The sequence below is a fragment of the Silurus meridionalis genome, chromosome 6 (assembly GCF_014805685.1).
Source record: "Silurus meridionalis isolate SWU-2019-XX chromosome 6, ASM1480568v1, whole genome shotgun sequence".
NCBI classification, from domain to species: Eukaryota; Metazoa; Chordata; class Actinopteri; order Siluriformes; family Siluridae; genus Silurus; species Silurus meridionalis.
Genome location: NC_060889.1, coordinates 1,069,159 through 1,085,591, shown reverse-complemented (window position 1 = coordinate 1,085,591; position 16,433 = coordinate 1,069,159). Strand labels below are relative to the sequence as shown.

The 16,433-nt window shown below is 36.1% G+C and overlaps 1 gene segment (V, D, J or C); it reads left to right on the top strand.

The window, feature by feature from the left end:
- The first annotated feature begins 13,280 nt into the window (after positions 1 to 13,280).
- LOC124387897 lies at positions 13,281 to 13,827 on the top strand. The segment is given in 2 exon segments: positions 13,281 to 13,312; positions 13,430 to 13,827. Coding segments are annotated over 2 exon segments (375 nt in total).
- Positions 13,828 to 16,433: the final 2,606 nt, after the last annotated feature.

Genomic DNA, 16,433 nt, shown 5'->3' with positions numbered 1-16,433 from the left:
ATATTTCAAACACTGCATTTACACTGATCCCAGATCATGAACATTTCTGGCATTTCAGGTATTTATTAAATATTAGATTGATATACTGTAATATCCATCTGTATACTGTAGTTATTTTCAGTCTGGTTTTTTTATGATTTAATCCTTGTAACTATACAGACAGATTTTTGTAAAGCAGTTTTAAGATTATTAGATAATTGTGTTAAAAGCCATCTAGAATTTTTTTTATTTTAATTGAATTCATTTTAGACGTTTTAATTTTAGAAACTATTATTGGGCAGTGGCAGCTCATGTAAAGGGGCAAATGAGGTCAAAACCAGCCATACATATCATCCATTCCACAAATGTTTATCATAAAGTCTTCATTAACAGCACTTCCTGATCTGTACTATCATCATCCAATCCAGGGTTAATGAAATCATTTAAATAATGGTTTGTTTCCCAATTTGATTCGATTTGGGCGGAGCTAGCTGTGGCGAGATACACTTTAGACAGTTTCACAGAGATACTGACATTTATATCTACTGCAAGAGAGGCAGCATCATGTTTCCCTAATTTCTTTTATGAAATACAATCTTTGGTAAGTATTTTATAAAACCACAAACTTTATGTGGATGCTGGAAATGTGTACTAAAACCTGAATTGGTGCCTGATGTCCTTAAGTACATAGAAATATTGTTGTTGTAATGTGTTTACAGCAGGAGCTGTTGGCAGCAGCATTACACCAGAATAAACCATCATATCTAAATCTGTAGGCAGTATCACCACACTGCAAATATGATACATCAGCTGACTATCTGCACTGGTATCGACAAAAGCCTCAATCAGGACCATCTACAAATTAAATCACTAGAGCTGAACAAACTGACCCAAGGCTATCCATCAAACTCCAGGAGGAGAGATGTTCACCTGTTTCACTTAAATACAGTTTCATTTTCAGACCCCAGTATTTACAGCTTCAACTATCCACAGCATCAACTAATGAAGATCAACTAATCATCTACCTGCCTGTAGGTAATGTTTAATTGCTAGTTAGGTGAGATGAAGTCTGATGCAGTGGTCTGATTATTAAAAGTGGAATAGTCGTGTGTAAAACAGCAGCACTTCCTGGGTGTGGTCTTCTAGAGACGTGTTCCCTCATGTGTAAAGTTCAGCACATACAGCACTATTATACAGAATCCTCACAGAGCTGTGTTCAGAAATGACTCAACTCTACACCTTACTGTACATAGTGAGATACACACCACTGATTCTCACTGTAGTTACAGGTCATTCATATTCATTAATAGATTCAGTGTACTTATTAATATTTATGTTTAAAGCATTAGGCTATTTATTTCTTAAGAAAATGTTTGTGTGCTTACAAAATAACTATATAGTAATTATTAACTTCATCGAAAATTCTTTACTTTCTTTTTTACAGCAGGAATTTTTGCAGATACAATTACACCAACACATGAAGATGTCAATGGGAAGGAAACAGACACTGTTACTCTGAAATGTTCATATGAGACAAACAGTGAATACATTGAGACACAGATATACAGAGACATTCACTGACTTTCTGTTCAGTTTTCCTATCAATAATGAATACATTTTGATAATTTGTACTTCCTCCTTCTTTCATTCATGTGCTTATACAGTATATAAATGTGATGGTTACTTTGCAGGATGTGAGCAGCTTTTCATTTACTGAAGGAAAAATGTAAGACTCAAGCACTGGCAAAGAATTTAAAGGGAGAAAACTTAATATTTGGTGATGTCCATGGTTTCCAGATTTCAGTCACTAAGTGCCAAGGATTGGCATTCAAGTATTAAAGCTGGTTCTTATGATAATAATGGTGTACATTTGTCCAATATACTTTGAGCCTGTGAAAATGAAGGTGCTATGTTTAGAACAGCTGTGAATATAAATATAAAACCATCTAAATAAAATCTTAAAGTTTACACGAAAATAACATTAGGATTGCTTCATCTCATATCCATTCTAAAATTCTTAAGTTCTCTTTAGCAACTGGCCCATACACAATTTCTCTTTCATCCAACAACACAGTTTAAACCCCCCCTACAATGTTCCTGGTCTTACTCCCCTTCCACTTGGTCTCCTGAACACACAACATATCTACCTTTCTCCTCTCCATCATATCAGCTACTTCTCTCCCTTTACCCGTCATAGTATCAACATTTAAAGTACCCACTCTAACCTCCACTCTTCTCTACTTCTCTTTCCCTGCTGTCTCTGTAGACGTCTTCCTTCTCTCCTTCTCCTCCTTTGGCCAACAGTAGCCCAATTTCCACCGGTACCTTGTTGGCTAACGATACCTGTGGCAGTCATTGGTAACCCGGGCCTCGACCGAACCGGTATTAAATTCTAAATTCGTGATCCACATATTTGATTTGGCACATGTTTTACGCTGGATGTTCTTCCCAACGCAACCCTTCCTATTTATCCGGGCTTGCGACTGGCACTAAGAGTGCACTGGCTTGTGCATCCCTAATTACTGGGTTATTCACCCTTTCATACTTCACCTTAAAGTCAGGTTGTCCTCACCCTTTCAGATTTTAAGGTCAATTTTCTTTTCTCCTTGTTGAACACTAGATGGCGCAGTCACTTATCATATTGTGGGAAAAGTACTAGAGCTCCACACAACCCTGCTCACATTCTCTGATGATGAATCCTCATTTTCACAATAAAACCTCTGTGATATAAACTACAGCTGTTCTTCTATCATACACACCGCACTAATATTATCCTCACTCCTGCCCTGATTACTCTTAGTAGCTCAACTCATCTATAGACACACCATTCTGATAAAACTACACAACTGTACACTTCACACTAAACTGTCATAAGAATAAATACTCATTAATACTCATAACTCATACTTCTGTTAGAGTTAAGCATCAAGAGGTTTAACAGTCATTAAGAAGCAATTAAAATGTACATCTCTATTCATTTATTTGTTTTGAGTAATCCTTACTTATTTTCTAAAATATAAACTAAAAAAACTTAAATATATAGTAGTGAAATTTTAAAGCGATTGTATGCTTGCTCTGTCAGTAACATTGGTGACTCTGTCATGTGATGCTGTGGGGTGGAGCTTCATGAACATTTATGATGTTAATATGTTAGAGTACAGAAAACCTCAGAATATTTTCATTCAGCTAAAACCTTAATCATGTTCACTGTTATATTCATGTGTCTGTGGCTTTCACTAGGTGAGTTACACACTGACTTTTTGAAACATTAACAGTCATTTATCAGTGTGTGAGTCAGACTTGCTGTATATAGTTTTAGTTTGATTGTCAATTTAATCATTGTTCTCTTCTATAACAGGTGACTCCATGGGAGATTCAATAAACCCAAGTTTCACTCATAAAGTTGTAAATGAAGGTGATGATGTTACTCTGTCCTGCAAATACAAAACAAGTTATACAAACAACTACCTTCACTGGTAGAGACAACATTCAAAATCTAAACCTGTGTTCCTTCTTTATATTTATGATGCAACTGGAGGAAAAAGTGACTCCATTCCACCATGTCTGGATGTTAAAGTTGATAAAAATAATAATGAAGTGGATCTGATCATCTCCTCTGCTGCTGTATCAGACTCTGATCTATACTACTGTGCTCTGGTGCCCACAGTGACAGGAAATCCAGCTGCACTTGTCAAAAACCTTCACATTGGTATTTGTTTTACTTAAGACTGCCAACAGGGGGAGACAGTGGCTTAGTGTTTGGCATGTTTGCTTTGCACCTTTGAGATTGAGGATTTTGAATCTCACCTCAAAGCCTACAATGGGCTCTACAAAGTAATTTATTGTATTTTTAAACAAGTGACAAAAAATTTCTTCAGAAGTGTTCAATGTGAGTTTGAGGAAAAAAATATGAATAATTTCTTAAAAGTGTGTTGGTTTCAAATATTCTGTTAAATTACATTTTATTTGCATAGCTAAATTAACAATAAACATTTCCCAAAGTACCTTCACAGAAAAAAAATAGAATACAAAAATGGATTTTTTCATTGTTCATTGTCATTAGGGATAATTAGTTTATCCCTAATGAACGACCTAGTGGCTAAAGAAACATTAAGAGGAACCCATCTTTCTCTGGGTGACAAATAATATCCATTCATTACAGTTCCAGCATTGATGAGGTTTTCACCTGTTCACTGATGGAGACTTGATTCAGCCCAGTTACTGTTCATGGCAAATGCAACCCAAAACCATTGTAGCAGACTGTTTATATTAATTACAGTCCAAATCCATTTTCATGGTTTTTGAGTTGAATCCTCAGCTCTTGAGTAAGAACAACCCTTGAATAAAGATTAGTTATAAACATGTTACCTGTCTGCACCATGTGACTTTTTCTGTAGTTCTCCATATCACTAAACTTTCAGAATAAATCGCCTCATCATGATCGCCTCAAAGAAAATGACATCTAAATACAATGAAATAAAGAGGTTTAATGAAGTAAAAAAAAATAAAAAAAATATATGAATTGACTGCTATTTATTTTAAAGCATGTGCAGCATTAATGAGTCTATAGTGCTGCATTTCCACAGAAAAAATCATATCAAACTGTGCTGATATCACATGAACCATTGTCATGGAGCGAATGAAACTGAGGCGGAAGCCGAAGCACAGCTCGCTCGGGTTTAATACAGAGAGTGAGAGAGAGAGATACACACTAGCACACACGCACACACACACACACACACACACACGCACACGGCAGTCCTTGGGTTGAGAGAGTCCAAAGTGCGCTTGGGGAGAAGTGTAGCTGATCCGAGATGCGCTGAGAGGAAAAGCCCAGCCGGTACAGGATAGCGGAGTCCGGAAGGAACGAACTCATAGAGTCCATAGAGAGTATGAACCCATTAACACATACAATAACGAACGCTGGGTGAATGTGAGAGAGGGGTTTATGTAGGAGCGGGGGGAGTGATGAGGAGCTTCAGGTGAGCGTGATTAGGCCTGGAGCTCCAGAGAGAGTGGAGGCATGATTGATGATGAGCCCCAGGTGTGCGTGGTTAAACCTGGAGCTCTAGGGAGAGCGGAGGCATAGAGAGCCACCAAAGGGGGCGTGGCAGGTGGATCCCTGACAACCATTAAAAGTGAAACCACCGAAAAGCACCATCACAATCTTATCAGAATTGTTCATATTTATGACTTGTTTTTGTTTGTATATTTTTTTATTATAATAGCATATATTCTTTTTTACCACCTTTACAGCATCATCAGAAAATTCAGTACACATCATTTCTCTGTATTATCTCCATTTCATATTTACTTTATTTGATTTAAAATAAATAAATAAATAAATCCTTTATCTTTGTAATTTCACATGAAATGAGGTCAGAATTCACACGACTACAAACTGAGGGATTGATGACAGAATCGTCATGACTACACCTCAGTAAAAGTGGGCGGAGCTCGATGTGGTGAGATACAGTTTAGACAGTTTCACAGAGATACTGACATTTATATCTACTGCAAGACACAACCATCATGTTCCTCTTCTTTCTTTTCATAGTTGTTCAAATCATTGGTAAGTCTTTTATATTCTACACAAACTTTATGTGGATGCTGGAGATTTGTACTGAAACATAAACATGATGATGAAAAAATATGTTCTTTAGCAATGACATTAGAAATATTTGTTGTTGTAATGTGTTTACAGCAGGAGCTGTTGGCAGCAGCATTACACCAGAACAAACCATCATATCTTCACCTGAAGGCAGTAACACCACACTGACCTCCACATATGATGACTCAGCTGTTTATCTCCACTGGTATCAACAAAAATCTCAATCAGAGCCAATGTTTTTGCTCATGATTCATAAATCCTCAGAAAGGGTCACTAGAGCTGAACAACTTGACCCAAGAATATCCATCAGACTTCATAAAGACAAAAAGAAAGTAGATCTGGAGATCTTTCCTGCTGCAGTATCAGACTCTGCACTGTACTACTGCGCCATGGAGCCCACAGTGACACAAAACTCATACACACTGTACAAAAAGCCTTTTTTCTCTCCCAGTAGGGGGAGCTGTTCACCTGTTTCACTTAAATACACTTCTCTGTCTCAGTTCCTGAAGTTTGGTGTTTATTTGATATGGTTGGATATCAACAATAATCATCTTACACATGCTAATAATTGGAATTGTTTAAACAATCAAAAATGTCCCTATAGTGGATTAACTTATATACTTATTTATACATTTAAATGTACTATTTAGTATCTATGTATATCTTTATTAATATAAATGAATTAAATTGAAGAAATCAACTGAAAATAAATCTTTAAGAAAAAATAATGATCTCTGCTTGTGATTGTGATGAAATACATGAAATGAGGGAATAAATATGTAATACTTCTATTATTATAAAAATTCAAGTACAGTGGAACCCACTTATCTCGCCCTCGGTTAACTCGCCAACCCTATTAAGTCGACGTTTTTGAAGTGGAATCGACAAATTCTCGCTTTGTCTTAGCATTTTTTAATCGGTTATGTCGATTTTTTTATGCCGCCGAACCCTAATATCTCGAGCACAAGGGGTGGCAAATTTGCCACTTAACGTCGGTTATGTCCGGAATCCCCCTGCCACGCCCCCTTCGGCGGCGGCATTTCCCGAAGCACCCTGCTTCTTCTCCCGTGCGCTCCCCGCAGTCATGCTGATCACACACAACTGACTCTCATTCACTCACTTATCCCATCTCCTATTTAAGCCCCTTACCTCCACACACTCGCAGTCCGTTATTGTTTGTGCATGATCGTATGTGTTGGTTCATGTCGGTCTTTGTAATCGTGTATACGTATCCCGCTACGTACCCTTCTTCTCGGACTCCGCATTCTCTTAACGGCCCCCCGGATTACCCCGATCCTGCTGTTTTCCATGTTCACGCTGTCTGCACCACGTTTATCCGTTGCTGCCCAGTGCTGCGCTTTCCATAGCGCGGATCCGTGGATTCTCTTCACAAACTGTCTCTGCTTTCACAGAACTTCGTGGACCGTGACTCAATTCCACCATGTCTGGATGTTGAAGTTGATAAAACTGATAAACAAGTGGATCTGATCATCTCCTCTGCTGCTGTATCAGACTCTGATCTATACTACTGTGCTCTGGAGCCCACAGTGACAGGAAATCCAGCTGCACTGTACAAAAACACAATTGTATTACACCGAAGACAAATAAACCAGTAAAGTTTAATCATTTGCAGCTCTTTGATCCTAATATTACTGGATTATCTTATTTGTAGTAAAGACTGTAATAAAAGTAATACACTCTCAACTGATGTATTAAAAAAGATATTAATCCTTTGTGATAAATATTAATCCATTCATTCATTATTTAACCCCTTACTGTGCACATTTTTATTACATTAGCCATACACATTGATTCAGACCAAAAGCTCTGTACAAATGAAAGTGACTTAAATTAAATTGAAGTAAAGTAAATGCTTATGCAGTGAGAAAACCGAGGGTCTGGTGATCCTAGATTTCTTGCAGTTATGATTGCAAAGGATTTGGATTTTTATATTAAAAATGCAAATTGAATTCATAATTATTGTAGTTTGACCACACACCTGTATGTAGAGTAAATATTTATTAGTAAACCTAAGTGTGTTACAGTTTTTCTTCTGGGGAAACACAAGATGGCGCTGTCAGTTATCTTATTGTGGTCCAAATACTAGAGCTTCATACAACACAGATCACGGTTCCCTGGTGGTCTTGTGGTTAGGATGCGGTGATCTCAGCGCTGTGGCCCGGGTTGGATCCCTGGTCAGGGAACCAACCCCAGCCACTCTTAGTGCCGGTCCCAAGCCCAGATAAATGGGGAGGGTTGCATTAGGAAGGGTATCCAACGTAAAAACGTGCTAAATCAACCATGTGGATGATCCGCTGTGTTGACCCCTAATAGGAGAAGCTGAAAGAAAGTTTATAAAACACAGATCACATTCTCTGGAGATGCTGATGACTTTGATCATTATTTTTTCTTAATTTTGGCTCCTGCATGGAAAAGCACACGATGGTGCAGTAAATGAAATGGGATGAGATCATTTTGGATGAAAGTGTAGATGAAACCCACAATGAGGCAGAAAGACACGCAATCCAAATAAAACACCCAGTTTACCACAAACACTAAAAGTGAACATCCATTCATTCCAGCATACATCTCACACACACATGTGCACAACTTCTCTTTAAATCCTGATATCTCAGTGACATTCAAAACCAGCTTTTTTACTCATTATCTCACCTCAGTCCGATACAGTCTAAAACATTCATTATATTCAATAAACAAAATAATATTAGTAAAAGAAAAACATATTTTTACTTGATACAATTAATGATGTCTGGTGGAGCTGAAGCTCATAATGTAGAAAAACAATTTAATGAAAACATATTAAAATAATAATAATACTTAAATAATTATGCAACTCAGCAATCTATGGTTAGGGTTATTAGTCAATTTAGATTATTTATAATTGACTATTTAATGTTACTCAGATGAGGGTGCGTTCCTCTCAAAGTTTCTTCCTCATATCCTCTCAGAGAAATTTTCCTCACCACCTTCACCTCTGACTTATACAATAAGGAGAAACCTATTACGATAAAGCTGTTCATTTAAAATTTGATATTTTCAGTCTATAACCTCAAATGATGAAAGGTCTGGACTGCAATCCATTTCAGCACTCTGACTCTTCTACCCCAAAGCCATACTGTTGAAATAGGTGCAGTATGTGATTTTAACATTGTCTTACTGAAATATGCAGAGTCTTCCCTAAATAAGACTTCATCTAGATGGAAGGATTTATTGCTCTAAAATCTGTCTAAACCTTTGAGCATTGATGTTGCCTTCAATGATATGATATACTTTTAGAGATACAGATAGTCCCTCTCTTCTTTAGTCTGGAGGACATGGTTTCAAAAAAGAATTAAACATTTTAAATCATCTGTCCACAGTACAGTTTTCCAGTTTTGCCTCAGTCAAATTTGCATGAGCTTTGGCCCTGAGAAGACAGCAGTGTTTCTGGATCAAGTTCACATCTGCCTTCTTCTTTGCATGATAGAGTTTAACCTGCATTTGTGCTTGATGCAGTGATCTCTGTTCACAAATAATAATTTCTGCAGATGTTTCTGTGTCCATTATCATGTCTGTTTTAAGGCAGTGCCACCTGAGGGCCAGAAGATGATGTGCATCCAAAACAGATTGTTCCCTTGTCCTTGATTTCTCCAGATTCTTGCTACTACAAATGATGAGATATTAACATTTTCTATCTTATATTGTAAATAAAAATATGGGTTTATGAAATTTGCAAATCATTGCCTGCTGTTTTTCTGTTATTTACATTAAAACATTTCCCCAAAAGTTGGGAATCGGTTATGTAGAATAAGGGTATCAATTTAAAATGAATACATTTATCCCTATATGTTTATCCCTAATAAGCAAGCCAGAGATGACAATGGTAAGAAAAATCTCCCTGAGATGAAATGAAGAAGAGACTTTAAGAGGGAAATATTCCTCAACTGTTTAATACAGAATAGTGGATTATAAATAATTTTACAACTAATTTTACAACTATGTATTCTTTGTACTCAAACAGTAAAGTCATGTTTATTTTGTTTATCAACTGTTCACTGATGTAGAATTGAGTGTAAACTGTTTGTGGCAATTGTATTCTAAATTACAGTAGTAAAACAGTTTAAATAAATTAGAATCTAAAGTCCAAATGCTTATAATCCACAGTAATCTTGTATATTTGTTGTCCATCCAGAAATAGGGCTTTAGGACGGTTCATGAAGATATGGAGAGCAGAAGGGGGCACTGGTACCTCATTAGCTTGTGTGTACACAGAGAAAGAGAGAGAAAAATCTCCTTTCAAAAAATAGTTAAGGACAATGCACACCGTGAGGACAGTGCAAGTAGTGACAAACTGATGATTTCTACAAGTTATACTACAACAGCAGAACTTCCTGGGTGTGGTCTTCTAGAGACGTGTTCCATCATGTGTAAAGTTCAGCACATACAGCACTATTATACAGAATCCTCACAGAGCTGTGTTCAGAAATGACTCAACTCTACACCTTACTGTACATAGTGAGATACACACCACTGATTCTCACTGTAGTTACAGGTAATTCACTTTTACCAGAAAATTCAATGTGCTTTTTCATATTTATGTGTGAGGCTTTAGAGTATTTATTTCTTAAGAAAATGTTTTAGTGAGCATACAAAATTATTTCATAGATTTATTTCATTATTTTCTTCTCTACAGCAGGCAGTATTGCAGATAAAATTGTTCCAAAAGATGAAGATGCCATAGGGAAGGAAACAGAAACTGTTACTCTAAAATGTTCATATGAGACAACCAGTAATGACATTTATCTTTACTGGTTTAGACAATATCCTCACAGCGCACCAGAGTTTATACTTTATAAAGGCGCAAGATCAAGAGATTATGCTGAAAGCTCTCCTGATGATCGTCGATTAGAGTCGAAAACAACCGGAGACTCTACTGAACTTACTATCAGAGGTCTAAAGATCTCAGATTCTGCTCTCTATCACTGTGCTCTAAGAGTAGGAGCACAGTAATACAGAGTCAGTGAAAGACTGTACAAAAACTCATCAAAGATATTTCCTTTACCTACTTGTTATCAGTAAACCACAGACACATGACATATTTGTGGTAACAGATGCAGGTGTATGAAATAGAAAAGAAGAATAAAGAGGAATTAAAGATGCCAAATACACATCATTCACATTGCATTCACAAATATACAGTAGATTTACTCTTTACATAATAATAAAATAAAGAAATAAAACTGTTCAGTTTGTGTTCTGATTAATTGTAATAACTTTTTCTGCCTTCCTTCATTCGTGCATGTGTATAAACATTCATGTTACTTTGCTGGATGTGAGCAGCTTTTTATTGCCTGAAGACAAATCTGAAGGCAGAAGACCCACAAATGAGCAGAACTGAAGGCAGCTGCAGTAAAGAATCTCAAGGGAGGAAACTCAGTATTTGGCGATGTCCATGGGTTCCAGATTTCAGTCATTTACTGCGATTAATTTACTATTAATTAATTTTATTACTGAAACAGACTGAATAAACAAAATGAATGAATCGTGTAACACAATAATCTGTCAGGCCGCTTTTACAGTATGAGATGAAGTAGAGTTGTGATGAATATAAATAAATATGAGTGGGCGGAGCTACATGTGGAGACATCAGAGACAATCTCACATCCACAACCCTGATATTTATTTCTAAAGCTGGAGGTCTGAACTAAACACTCAGGATCACAATGTTACTCCTCTTCTTACTTTTCTTCACTATTGCTGATATTGGTAAGTTTTATATTACATTTTTAATGAACAGAAACTGTTTCCACTTTAATTTATTAAAAAATGGTCATGATATTATTGTAATTCTTTTTTTATAGTTGAAGCTGCTGATTACAGCATTAAACCTGAAGAAACCTCTTTATCTGTAACTGAAGGCAGCAACACCACACTGTCCTGCACATATACTGGATCAGTTAACAGACTTCACTGGTATCAACAAAAACCTGGATCAAGACCAGAGTTTCTGCTGCTGATTCAAGAAACCAATGAACATGTCACAGAAGCTCAACGACCAAATCCACGATTGTCTATAAAACTTGACAAAACTACTAAGAAAGTGGATCTGCACATCTCCTCTGCTGCTGTATCAGACTCTGCACTGTACTACTGCGCTCTGACGCCCACAGTGACAAGAAACCCAACTCCACTGTACAAAAAGCACTACACATGACTGCAGCAGATTCATGCTTTTCTCACTAGATAGAGCTGTTTACATGTTTACCTCTGCATGCTCAACCTCCTGTTTATAATTTCAGCTTCTTTTTGAAGATCAACAATCATTATGTGCTAATGTATTTTATTTGTAAAACCTAAACTTTCTCTTATTTCCTTCATTAACAATAGATTTGGAAAAATAAATCTTGTATTAGTTCAGCAGTGTTTCCTACACAGGTGTTATTGAGGAATTCACAAATAAATTGTGCCTTAATTAAGCAGAAGGAGTTTAGCAGGTGATGAACCTGAGACTAATCTTTAAAGTAGCCTGGATCAGTAATGTGTCCTAGAACTTTATGGAACACTGTAACTTTGATGAATTTTATTTAACTGGAGCATCGTGATTTGATAGATTTAACATTCACACTTAGGATTTATCTGAAGTAATCAATCCATCTACTGTCATGGAGGGAAAAGAAAAGGAGAATCTGGAGGACATGAGAAAAACTACAATATAAATTATGAAATAAATACGAAAGGAATTCAAAAGCAGTTAAAACATGCAATAGTTTACTGATTTTATTATATCTTTTAGTGTAGGGTCCGCAGGCCAAAGTTGCCCCCTGTTGACCTTTGATTTGGCCCATCATGTGTCATATATGATAACAGGATAAAAAAGAAGAAGGAGGATTCCACTGCCCCATAGATTCATAACTAATTTACCATAACTTTTTTGTTTTACTTTTTAACCTGCAAAAAAAAATCGCATTACCTTCTTCTGTGAGCAAACTTTCAGTCAAAACTTTTGAATATAAGGAGCAGCTTCATGTTTCTCATTAGAGGTCACTGATATTGCAGGCATATGGCTTTATTGTTTATAGCTTGAATCGTTGTTTTAAACTCTATAGTACTGTTAATGAAATTGTTTCTATGTTTGCATTGTGCTATGATTCATTGAACTAGAAAGTGCAGAAAATAAAACTACATTAGCTGAGCTGTTTTCTATTTATTTATTATTTAATATCTAAATATAATGAATTGATAAATAAAGGGGAATCATGGCAACATTGATTTTAACAATCATTTTGGCCCACAGCCCTCAATCAAGTTTAATTTTTCAGCACTTCATAAGAAAAAGATGAGGTGTAGTCACATCAGTTCTGACATCAGGTTGGGTAACAATCCATTATTTTAAAGATTTCATTAAAATCAGTGGTAAATGATGATAATACAGTTTAGAATATGCTGGTAATAATGAAGGCTTTGATTTTAATATGTAATATATAATAATGACTTTGATTAAAATGTGGACAGATTCCCCATGTGATGCTGAATGTAAAACCAGTGTGTTTCAGTAAGAATCAACAGTCTGTCAGTAACATTGGTGACTCTGTCATGTGATGCTGTAGGAGGAGCTTCATGAACTCTAATCATGTTAACTGGTTAGAGCACAGAATATCTTCATTCAGCTAAAACCATTCATCATGTTCACTGTTATATTCATGTACCTGTGGCTTTCTGTGGGTGAGTTATACATAGATTTATTTTATTATGTAATTTTTTTTTTTCTGGATATTAATACGAGGTATGTAGATTGATTGTGTAAAGGTTAAAAACATTATATTCTCTTCTCTATGACAGGTGACTCCATGGCAGATTCAATAAAGCCACTTTTTACTCATAAAGCTGTAGATGAAGGTGATAATGTTACTCTGTCCTGCAGATATGAAATCACTGGTACAACAACCTCCAACCTCCACTGGTATAAACAATATCCAAAATCTAAACCTGAGTTCCTTCTTAATATTATGCAGACTGGAACTCTAGTTTCCAATAAACCAGCACGAATGGATGCTAAAATTCGTGGAGATGAAGTGGATCTGATCATCTCCTCTGCTGCTGTATCAGACTCTGCTCTATACTACTGTGCTCTGGTGCCCACAGTGACAGGAAATCCAGCTGCTCTGTACAAAAACACTGACACACTTTTGTAAAAGTATATTGAAGGAAGTTCTGACAAATATTTTGAGAAGTTTAAATACCCTTTTTAAGGATTCTCTCTTGTGTTTATAAAAAAAATATATTGTTGGTACATGCATTAATTCTTTATTAAATTATCTACACGGGTCATTTCTGTGCATTCAGGTACACCCTGAATGAGATATCAGTCCTTTGCAGAACTCCATGCACAAACCTTTTCACACACTCATTCACACTTACATTTATCCCAGCAAATTTCCTATAGTCATGTTTTTTAGAAACCCACACAGACACGGGGTGAAAACACAGAACTTTACATAAACTGACAATAACTTCAGCACACACACACCTCTGTTAACCTGCTGAAGTGCACTTGAATTGTGCATTGCTAGAATTGTGTTCAGGGCTGAAATGTGATTTCTTTTTACTGTGAATGTCACACTTTCATCACATTGTTGCATTTGTGGTGAGTTGGAGAAATTATTATCAATATTAGACTGTTTTTTTTTTTTTGTGGCTCCTAGTAGATGAATTTCTGACTTTAAATTGCTCCTAGGTTTGAAAATGTTAGCAATGTGTGTATGACCTGTATGTGGGAGTAAATATGTATTAGTGTGTAAAGGTTTTTATCCTTGGTGAACACAAGATGGCGCAGTCACTTATCTTATTGTGGGAAAAGTACTAGAGCTCCACACAACCCTGCTCACATTCTCTGATGATGAATCCTCATTTTCACAATAAAACCTCTGTGATATAAACTACAGCTGTTCTTCTATCATACACACTGCACTAATATTATCCTCACTCCTGCCCTGATTACTCTTAGTAGCTCAACTCATTTATAGACACACCATTCTGATAAAACTACACAACTGTCCACTTCACACTAAACTGTCATAAGAATAAATACTCATTAATACTCAAAGTGTCAAACACTGAACTCATCTGTAACAAACACTGCATATAGTGTCTCTTCTCTTCTCTCTTCTCTCTTCTCTCTTCTCTTCTCAGTAATATTAAAACAATACTACAATACACAAGTAACATTTTTAGAGATTGTGATTACTGGGTTGCATTTTTTAGCGTAACATGTTTAAGTTTTTATATAGTACATTTAATGTCAGTGTAGTCATAATTACATAAATGCAAGTTTGTGTTTGCTCAAATGCTTCCCCATGTGATGCTGAATGTAAAGCCAGAATAACAATAGTATTGGTGACTCTCTGTCATGTGATGCTGTGGGGTGGAGCTTCATAAAGCTTTATGATGTTCACATATTAGATACAGAAAGACCTCAAATATTTTCATTCAGCTAAAACTATTCATCATGTTCACTGGTATATTCATGTGTCTGTGGCTTTCACTAGGTGAGTTTTTTAATTATTATTATTATTATTATTATTATTGTGTACATATTACAAGTTAAAGTGAAGTGTAATTAGTATCTGTAGTGACAAGAACAGTCAAAATGTGGGTTTGACGTAATTCTGACTCATGTAAAAGTTATAACATTGTGTTCTCTTCTCTATGACAGGTGACTCCATGGCAGATTCAATAGAGCCACTTTTTACTCATAAAGCTGTAGATGAAGGTGATGATGTTACTCTGTCCTGCAAATACGAAATAAGTGATACAAACACCTACCTGCACTGGTACAGACAACAACCAAAATCTAAACCTGTGTTCCTTCTTTATATTCCTCAATCTACTAAATTTAAAAGTGACATTCCATACGCCTGATGTTGATAAAAATAAGAAGTGGATCTGTTATTCATCTGTGCTGTATGATTGCTGTACTTCTTCTACATAACTTCATATTCTGACTAAACTATCCAGACATTCCACTCTAGAATCATCTCATCTAGACTTATTGTATTAATGTTTTTTCGCTACACAAACCCAGCCTCTTTAAACATCATCTCCTCACAAGCATGAACAAAGATAATCTTACCTCTCCTTCACCAGTCATTTCCACTGTTGCATTCTCTTACACTAATGCTCTCTGTTGTTTTTGGGGAAAGAGGGGCACTTTCACTTCACCTTCTGCAGCAACAGCATGGTTCCTTATTTGAAGAGATCAGTGGTAAAGAGCATCTGATCCTTAACTCCCTCTTTTACATGAAAACAACTCTGAGAACTGTCTATTAATAAATGCTGACTGAGAAATCAGAATTGTGTCCAGTTCTTTCACTGTGAATGTCACACTTTCATTACAGGCTTTTCTCCCTGGTGAACACAAGAGGGCACAGTCATTTATCTTATTGTGAGAAACGTACTAGAGAGACACAGATCCCTGCTTACATTCTTTGATGATGAATCCTCATTTTCACAATAAAACCCATGTGTGTAGAAACACGTTCTTCTATCATACACACCATATTTAACTTACCCTAACTCCAGTTCTATTCATGTAATTTTATACACAGTAGCTTTCCTCTTATGTTCTCCAACGCCTCACTCCAAAATATGTCATAAATGTTCAGGTTGATGTGTGTATGGAGGAGAAAACCTGTAAAAACTATAAATAAGTAAATGTCTACTAACAACACTGAAGGTTAGGATTGTCACTTTCTTACAGATAACCACATAGAAGAAATATTTTATTTTATTTTAATGGTAATGTTAAATGCCTATACTTTGGTTTTTAATAAATATCAGAAAATTG